A 10,048-nucleotide genomic window follows, 5' to 3' on the forward strand; every position below is an offset into this window, starting at 1 on the left:
GAATTAAATAATCTTCAGTTAGAAATTAATGACCTTATAATGAAAAGGATAGAAATAAGAACAAATATAAACAAGTTGGAGCTAAACTTAAAAAATTTATAAATGCCTGGAACATCATATTATGACTTAAAGGAATTAAAGCTGTTGAAAGAAAAAATGGAAAATGAAGTTGAAAAATTAAAAAGATATTTAGAAACATCAGAAAATGTAGAAATAAAAGAAATTTTTGAGGATTTGAAAATTTATATTAAAGAAAAAGACAAACAGATAAAAGATTATTATAAACTAAAACAAGATTGAAAAAAAAAACTATAAAAATAAAATCAGAATTAGTAATAGTAGAAATGGTCAATACTTTTGATTATGAAATTGCAAATCATAAAGTCCCATTAACCAAATCTATACAAATTATAAACTTATTTGAAGCAAAATATGAAGAGTTAATAGAAATTTTGAAAAAGAAATTACATTCTAAAAATTGGTATCAGAGCCAAATTAACGATTTAGAGTAACTCTTTCTCTTTAAGCAACGTTTTTATCAATACGTTAAAAAAAAAAAAAAAAGCTAACGCCGTTTATAAATTTTATTACCTTGACAATTCTATATCCACTTGTCAATATTATAATTTCTTCGGCAATATTTCGGCAAAAATATGTAGACACCGAAAAACGCACCTTTATATATATATATAGAATATGCTATACTAAACTGTGGAATTTTTTTGGGTGTGGAAGAAAAGTCAAGCACGAATCAATATGAATATCCTAGCAAAAAATTAGCCACGTCCACTCTTTTTTCTATGACGTACCTTGGCTGTATTTATTTATAGGAAGGAGACATTAAAATAAGAATATTAAGATATAAAATTGTATTTAGTAGATAAAATATGAATAGAAATATTGTATTTAGAGATATTAAATTAGTATATTTTGTATTTATTTTAATAGAAAAGATATATAAATACTAACAAAAAATATAATTTATTTTTTATTTTTTTATTATTTTTGTTAATTTTTTATAATTATATTTTTTATTATTATATTTTTTTTCTCAAAATTTTTGAATGAAAAAAATGAGAATAAATTATATTTTCATATTTTGTTCTACTTTATTATCAAACAGAATACAAGGATATTAAATTTTGTATCTCCGTCATTTATGTTTTGTTTTTAGTGTCTTGTCTTATCTTATTTTCAAAAACAAACGTAGTCTAAGTGTCTTTCTCAATTTTTTTGAGCTTGAATAAAATATTATTTTTGTCCCTAACGTTTGGAGTAAGTCCTATTTATATTCCTAACGTTTAAATCGTCTTATTTGTATCCCTAACGTTTATAAAAGTGATTCAACATTATCCTGCCGTCAATTACACATCATGAGCTTTAGTTGGAGTTCTAAAAATCTCTTTATTGAAATTAGAATACAAATGTCTGGGTTAGAACCGATTGATTCACTCCGGATAATAACTCATTAAAAGTTAAAACTAATCCCTGCAACATTTACATAATTCATTTTTTTAGGGACATAGTTGAATTTGAACACAAATTTTGGGTACAATATTAAAATTGAACACATCCAAGTGAGACCTAATTGAGAATAAATACATCCAAATGAGAATAATTAAAAAATATAATCTGATCTATTAGTATAATTGACGGTAGGATAACATTGAATCACTTTTATAAACGTTAGGAATACAAATAGGATGATTTGAACATTAAGAACACAAATAGAACGATTTAAACGTTAAGGATACAAATAGAATTCACCTCAAACGTTGGAGACAAAAACGATATTTTACTCTTTGAGCTTTATATATTCTAAAAAATTTTTAAATGTATCTAAAATATCATTATGTTAGTAATTTTAATTATTGATTTCGATTAATATATTATATATTTTTAATAATTAAAATTAATGAAAAAAATTATTGAAATACTGAGTATTTATACTTGCCCTAAATAAACAAAGTCAGACTCAACAAGGATAAGGTGCTCAATTCATAAAGGGGGCCTCCAATCCGTACCCGATCTCTTTAAAGAGGTCGGACGCGTCAACAAAGGACCGGTTTACTTATCCAAGTGAGTAATTGTTTTTCCAAATCTCTCCTGCTATCTCTATCTCCTCTAAAAGATAGATTTTAACAAATTTTCAAGATAAAAAGAACGATTATCCACCAATAAAGGTGGAACTACTCTAACAAAGATGATTAACACTCTACTATAAATTTCCTGACACCTCTTACGGTTTACATTCTAATCTACCAACAACCTGCTTAAAGCCCTTGTTAACTTAAACATTGGAGTTTTTTGATACCACCTCCCACTTCTTCACGAAGAATTTGGACAGCGACACCTCGGTATTGAAACAATTCGAACGCTGCCTCAAAAAAATCTGAGCTTCACGCTCAAACCCAAAATCAATATTTCAGGTAACTTTAAAATACTAATATTTCAGATACTTTTAAAATTTTTCTATTTTATATATAAAAAATGTGCACTCTGTATTATTATTGTTGGTGTTTGCATGTCATTTCTTAGTCCTCATTAATGTTTGTGTACTGAATTTGTGTGGATTTTTTTAGTGTGTACTGTTTCTATGGTTTAACAAATAGGACACTAGCTTCGCCTTATTTTATCCACAATCATAATATTCGCCAAATATACTGAACGCTTTATATTTTAATATATTATATAAAATAAATTGATACATCTAAATAAGGCGGTTAAATTATATTGTGAAAATAAAAAAATTTAATAATCATCATTAAATTTACTATTCTGCGTCTATCCAATCACCATTGGATAATTTTTTACCTGTCATAACACTGCTATCTCAATGGTGATTACCATATAATTTGGATGGGCTTGTCTGTGAGCAATATAGGCAAACATTAAGTATTGGTCACCTCTGATTACCATGTTGTCTATAGACTTCTTTTATGAATAATTTTTAAAAGTGCAACGTATAGAGTTGATTATGTGTAAAAATAATTTTTTTAATATTAATTTTATATTTGATAATGATTAACCTTAACTTTTGTTAATTGATCGATAATGCATAGAATATATATCATTATAGAAAATTATTTGCATTAAAATCTGAATGGTATAATTCTATGATCAGAAGCAGTAAAAGTCGTCATTTGGGGAATGAAGACCTTATCTCTATGACCATTCCTTGATAAGCTTCTTGCTTCAATGATGTGTTTCCAAGCTTTGTAATCACCAATCATATCCTATTACATAGTCTAGCGAAGTGGTTTATGTTCCTTAGTAATATTATAGGGGTGCCTATTTTTAATATTAATTATTCATGGTTGGAAATACCAGAAGAACATCTGATGTCATATAGGAACTTAAGAGTATGTACTGATGGCAAAATGTCATTGTGCACTTTTGATTGATATGCGATATCAGAATTATAATAAATTTTAGATTCTGCAAGGTTTAAGCTGATCAGGAAAATAAGAACGATAAAGGTCAATTATCCTCTTCAATTTTGATCTCTTTACACCGTAACAATCAAGGGGAAAATATAATATTAGTTAAAATATAGAATAAAATTCAACGTTAATTAAGAATTACATATAAAAAAAATAGTTCCATTAAATACAAATTATGATAACTTAATTTATTTGAGCCAATACCTTGTGTTGGGGAAATTCATGATCCTCCGTATAATTAGGGTTGAATGTAAATTTTTCATAGAAAGTGCCGGACTTTGCATAATTATTTAGCCATGGATTTTTTGTAATATAAAGACGCATTATATCTTGAAGATCCGAAGATTTAATTGGATTTCTTAACGAAGTGCCAATATGGTAGATCAAATTGTTCGAAGAATTATTCTTAGAATGAACCAATAGTGCTATGATAATTGAGTTTGCCAGCATGTCTACTGGTATCTGCATCATCATTTCAATCCCACAATTTGATATTTTTAATCATATATATATTAATCAAGTCGGAGAAGAAAAATGAAGCAATACTTGAGACTGAGAGATCAGAAACCTATCTACTTCAAACATCAAACTAATAACCTACTCCGATCCAAAGACAATAATTATAAAAATTATAAACTAGCTTCACACCTTCATACACCATTATTTTTGTGTGATATTTAAACAAATGGATACAAAAAATTCAAAGTTAAAATGGTTTATTTGAAGAGTCATACTCACCAGGTCCAGAATTATGTGTGGATTACCAACAAAACTAGTTATTGCTCCTTTGAAATACTCGACAAACACAAAGTCTATAGTTCTGTAATCACAAAATTATATCATCATTTAGCTTAGTCACTCAAATATATAGTAATTAAATTAAGTAGCTATTTACCTAACACCTTCAATCCAACGCTCAAAGGGTTCTGAATGAGTACCGATTATAGCAGTAGGGCGTGTGATGATCAATGGTATATTTGCCTTCATGCTCGTCACAACCATTTCTCCCATTGCTTTTGTAAATACATACGTATTTTGCCACCCATGCAAATTTGCCCTAAAATATTTATAAACTCAACCAGAAAATTAGGGCTCGCGGGGGCTATAAAGGAATAAATAACGCTATGGATTATTATCACTGCATACGGAAATCAAATTTTTAGGACTTGTAACCTCATATTTATAAGGGATAAAAATAACACACTAATATACCATTTTAATAACTTCAAAATTACATCAATGTCCTATTTTAATTTTAGTTTCAAACATATCCTAAATAATTCTATATAAATCGAATCAATACTTTTTTAATGTAAATCGAATCAATTAGATTCCATATATATATATATATATATATATATATATATATATATATATATATATATATATATATATGTTGTATTAATAGTGTTGAGTTTGTAAAATTAAGATAATAATCAAATATTATTAATTAATTATTTTGTTTGATAAATTTGGTTTGTGTGTAAGAAAGAAAATTAATTTTTATCTTGACTCGTTATTGCAAGTCCATAAACAAATTTAGCCTAATACAAATTTTTTTTTGTAATGAAACGGAGCTAAAAAGCCCAAGAAAAAATCTAGATACAAACTAAATGGGGTAAGATAACCCCTCTTTCATTATCACTAATAATCCTCCTAAGGTCAGAAGGAGGTATATCCCAAAAAATGAAATCAGCTTCCATTGTTAAACTCTTTTTTGCCAGGTAATCTGCACACATATTACCTTCTCTATATATTTGAACAAAATGAATATTCTAATTTCTTCTTTTTAATTCATATATCTCTCTGACCACAGCATTAGGGTGGGAGGCCAAGTTTTCTCCCTTGTTGAGGAGCTTTATCACTTCTCCCGCATATATCTCTACCACAATTTTTCGAAAACCCATTGTCCAGGTTATCTCTAATCCCTTCTTCACACCGCAGAGTTCCGCCATGAAAGCTGTTCCGACTCCAATTTTGTGAGAAAAGCCCGCTATCCAGCGCCCTTCTTCATCCCGTAGAATTCCTCCACAGCCGATAGTTCCTAGGTTGCCCTGAGTTGTTCCGTCCGAGTTCAATTTGATCCATCCTGCCGGTGGGGGGTTCCATTGAACGTTCCTCTCAATTCTTCCTCTTCTCTGTCCGATGAGGTAAGCTTTCTCAAGCGCTTTTTTAATTTTCTTGGCTTCTTTGTTAATTTTTGCATATGGTTGCATTGGTCTTCTATACTGTTGTTCATGAATTTCTTTGTTCCTCCATTGCCAAATTCTCCAACAAGCTGTAATAAACACGTCCCTCCAGTCTAACTCTTCATCTTTTCCCAGTTGCTGTTGAAGATTTATTTCTATCCAATTATCCCATTCCAATTGAAAGAAATTAGGGATTTCGTCTGTTTTAACTAGGTTCACCCAAATTGTTGAAGCCTTTGGACAATTTCTCAGCACATGAACGATGTCTTCTTGTCCTCCATTACATAGCGTACAGTTCCCTGCTCCTCCAAAAATTCTGACTCTTCTCTGATTTGTCATCAATTTCTTGTGTATGGCTGTCCATAAGAAAATTTTCGCTCTTTGTGGACCTCTCCAACTCCAAAGTTGTTTCCAAATAGTTTTCTCCTCACTTGGCCACTTTCTGAGTTCTTTGTAGGTAGAGTTAATAGAAAAATTCCCATCGTGAGACAGTCTCCACCCTCTTCTATCGTCATCATTTTCTGCCTGAGGTGGTGGTTTGCATATAATTTCCATTACAATCTCAGGAGGCAAGTTCTGATTAAGTCTGTCTATGTCCCATTCGCCATTTTGCTTGGTCCATTCCCACACTAGGCTTTCAGCATCCACAGTGTCCAAATTTAACGCTTTATTTATGAGGATCCCTTTATTCTCTAACCAATTTTGCTTCCAAAAAAATGTAGATAATTCATTTTCAATGTAGTGAATAGAACAATTTAAAAACGTAGGTCATAGCTTTATAATTTCTCTCCAAAAGGGTGAGTCTCCTTGTTTTGCTTGCATAAGAATGTTCAACATATTTCCTTTGCAGTACTTATTTGAAAGGACTTGAACCCAAAGTGCTTTCGAATTCTCCATAGCTTGCTAAATAATTTTTAGTAGGAAAGCATCATTCATAGTGTTGAGCCTTCTGAATCCTAGTCCTTCCAAATATTTCGATTGGCAAAGGGTCTTCCAACTTATGAGATGTATTTTCTTCTTATCTGGTTCATCTCCCCATATGAAGCTTCTCTGTAGTTTTTCCACCTCTAAACAGATTCCTCTTGGTACTCTTTCATATTGCATGCTGAAATTGAGAGCTGCGCTTAACACTTATTGAGCTAGTGTAAGTCTTCCCGCAATTGATAAGCACTTACTCTTCCACCCTTTCAATTTGTTATGGACTCTCTCTAGTATGTCTTTGAAGTTCTCTTTCCCTTTTCTGTTGCTAGTGATCATAGCCCCTAGGTAGCGGCCTAAGTCCCTTTGTTCTTTAAAGCCCGAATATTTAGTGATTTCATGCCGGATGTCCATATTGGTTCTTTTAGAGAAAACAATGGAGGATTTTTCTACATTAATCTTCAGTCCCGAAGCTTTGCAAAAGGTTTCAATCACCTCTGTCACTTCCTTAATCTGATCTATTGTTGCTTCAGCAAACAAGAGAAGGTCATCCGCAAACACAAGGTGGGATATGTCAGGTCCTTTCCTTCCCACTCTAATTGCCTTCCATAAACCTCTCTTAACCCGGTCTTCTATGAGGTAGGAAAGTTTGTCCATGCCGATGACAAACAGGTAGGGAGAGATGGGGTCTCCCTGTCTCAAGCCTCTTTTAGGCACAAACTCTTCCGTTCTATTACCATTCCAAATGACACTGTAAGAAACCGTTTGGACACAGTTCATAATCAAATTGATTAGGTGGCTTGAAAAATTAAATTCTTGAAGTCTTCTCATCATGAAGTTCCAATCTACCCTATTATATGCCTTCTCAAAATCAATTTTGATGGCCATAAATTATTTTTTTCCTTTCATTCTTCTCACGGTGTGCATCATCTCCTTAGAAATCACAATGTTGTCTTGGATTTTCCTTCCTGGAACAAAGCTAGATTGGTGAACTGCAATTCTATCATTAAGGTGAGGCTTTATTCTATCAACCAGGATCTTGGTTATAACTTTGTAGCACACATTGCGAGAGCAATAGGTCTGAATTGACTTATAAACTCATGGTTGTTGAACTTAGGGACAAGCGTCAAGAGGGTAGTGTTGCTTTGTTTTATCTGTTTTGGTTCGGTCCAGCAGGAGTAGATGAAATTACACAACTTCTCTTTAATTATCTCCCAGTTGTTCTTGTAGATGAGAGACGGAAGTCCGTCACTTCCTGGTGCCTTGAGCGATCCGATGCTGAAAATAGCTCTTCTTATCTCCATTTCTGTTGGCATAGCTATGAGTTTCCTACAATCAGAAGTATTGAAATTAGGCATCAAAACTGATAAATTATCAACCAGAATGATATTTACCTGCTCTTGGTATAGGTCTTGGAAGTGTTTGAGGACATGTGCTTTTAGTTCTTCTTCTTCTTCGATCCAGTTTCCCTCTTTGTTCCGAAGCTTTTGAATTCTGTTTATTTCCTCTTTATTTCTATCTCCTTCTACTATCCATTCCTGTCTTGATTTTTGCACCCAAAAGGTCTCTTTCTTATCTAGAATATCATTTAGTTCTTTATTCAAATCTTGCTCCAATTTGTCTAGATAGGGATTTACTCCGTACGTATTGCTTCTTTGAATGCCCGCTATTCTGTTGAGAAGTCTTATTTTAGCTTTGAAGATGTTCCCGAATATTTCCTTATTCCACTTCAGTAGGTCTTTTTTAAGTTCTCCAATAGCTGTCAATAGAGAGTTTTCTTTGTTCCAACTTGTTCTTAGGTAGTTTTGAAAATCTGGATGTAACTCCCACATGGCTTCAAATCTGAATGGTCTAGTATAGCTACCATTTCTTTCCTTTTCACATTTGATAAGAAGAGGGTGATGGTATGAATTGGTTCTAGTAAGAACTTCAACTGTTGCTTGTTGGAATCTGGTTCTCCACACAGGGTTAGAGAGTGCCCTATCCAGTCGTTTGAACACCCTATCATGCCCATCCTATTTTGGACCCTTCCACGTGAATCTTGATCCTATGAAGCCTAAATCAATCAGTCCACATATGTTGATCCAATTTGCAAAGTTGTTACATGCTCTCATATCCAAAGCCGCTCCGCCCTTTTTTTTTCGAAGCATCTTAATTTCATTAAAGTCACCGACTATCAACCAATCTCCATCCATCGAGTTTGCTATGTTTAGGAGCTTAGGCCAAAGCTGATTTCTCATTTGATTGTGTGGATTAGCATACACCGACGTCAAAAACCATTCCTTGTCTCTTTGATACTGGACTTTCACATGAATGTATTGTCGATGTGATTCTACTTTAGTTATGTTAAGGTCCTTTCTATTCCAACAAAACCCTGAGCTTCTTCAATGATGAAATTAGTGAAACCCAAATGTTGTATAACTTTCTTTGCTATATCACCGCTGCATTTAGTTTCAAACAAAATAGCTAAATCTGGTTTATGTTGCTTCATCATATCCTTGAAGGTACGCCTAAAAGCATCACTAGCCGCACCTCTAACATTCCAAACTAGAATTATAGAGACTTAAAAAAGGTAAGAAAAGGGAAACAAAAACCTCACCCGATCAACAAATCAGGTCAGTTTATTTGCATTTCTGTCTCTAAGAACACTGATTTCCGGTGTGTTGAAATCCACTCCTTCTAGTAAACTCTCAGTTGGGTTTTTCTCCCCATTTTCCATCTCCATGTCTTTCTTTCCATCCTCGGCCATAGTTTTTGGATCAGGTGATTTCCCTTCTTGTAGCATTATTTGGGTTAAGTGTTCCATTTCCTCCTCCATTTGAGTTGGAGAAGCTATAGCGTTCTCAACCCAGTTTTCCTTATAATGGGTCTTGGATATATTCTTGGTGATCTCTTTGTGGGATTGTGTTCCCTTACTTCTGTTATGCTCCTTGTTATTTTTCTGGTTGCGTTGTGTTTCTTCTCTGATTGTTGTATTGTTTTTCGTTCCTTTTTCGATGCTGCCTTGTGGATTTTTTTCTGTTGCTTGCACTTGTTTGCCTTCATTTTCTTTTTTCTGTTTGTTTGATGGATTTTGGTTCCCTATAATTTCGCCTTTAGCTCCGTTCTTCTCTTGTCTTTCATTCTCATTCTTCTCTTCATTCTCCATTGTTGATTCTTCTATTTGTAGAACTCCAAATCTTGTGTGATTTTCTCTGCTGTTTTGGTTCTCTTTTGATTTGCTGGTTTCTTCCCCATATTTGTTAAATTCATCTTTACCTCCTTTTTTTCCCTCTTTTTGGTCTTTGAACGACCATCCAAGTGCCATAATTTTCCTTTCTATCTGCCACTATTTGTTTTCCTTTATCCTTCCTGTTTGTGTTCCAATTTCCTTTTTCACTTCCTTTTGATGATTCTATGTTTGTGTCATTTTGTTTATCTTTTTCAGTTCCTATTTTTTGCTCTTCATTTTGATTTGCTGCTGTTTCTATTTGTTGCTTTTTCATTATACAATTATTC

At 32.6% G+C, this 10,048-nt stretch overlaps 2 protein-coding genes across 2 annotated transcripts; both read right to left on the reverse strand.

The window, feature by feature from the left end:
- Window positions 1-3,626: 3,626 nt before the first annotated feature.
- Window positions 3,627-4,454, reverse strand: LOC140174702 (probable fatty acyl-CoA reductase 4). Its single transcript, XM_072200201.1, has 4 exons — window positions 4,339-4,454; window positions 4,182-4,263; window positions 3,990-4,040; window positions 3,627-3,905 (listed from the first exon to the last, which is right to left on the reverse strand). The coding sequence occupies exons 1-4, from the start codon at window positions 4,452-4,454 to the stop codon at window positions 3,627-3,629; spliced, it is 528 nt and encodes a 175-aa protein (XP_072056302.1).
- Window positions 4,455-5,218: 764 nt separating this feature from the next.
- On the reverse strand, window positions 5,219-8,382 carry LOC114924349 (uncharacterized). Its single transcript, XM_029288726.1, has 3 exons — window positions 7,613-8,382; window positions 6,808-7,301; window positions 5,219-6,324 (listed from the first exon to the last, which is right to left on the reverse strand). The coding sequence occupies exons 1-3, from the start codon at window positions 8,380-8,382 to the stop codon at window positions 5,219-5,221; spliced, it is 2,370 nt and encodes a 789-aa protein (XP_029144559.1).
- Between the last annotated feature and the right edge of the window lie 1,666 nt (window positions 8,383-10,048).

This window comes from Arachis hypogaea, chromosome 8 (genome assembly GCF_003086295.3).
Source record: "Arachis hypogaea cultivar Tifrunner chromosome 8, arahy.Tifrunner.gnm2.J5K5, whole genome shotgun sequence".
Classification (NCBI taxonomy): domain Eukaryota; kingdom Viridiplantae; phylum Streptophyta; class Magnoliopsida; order Fabales; family Fabaceae; genus Arachis; species Arachis hypogaea.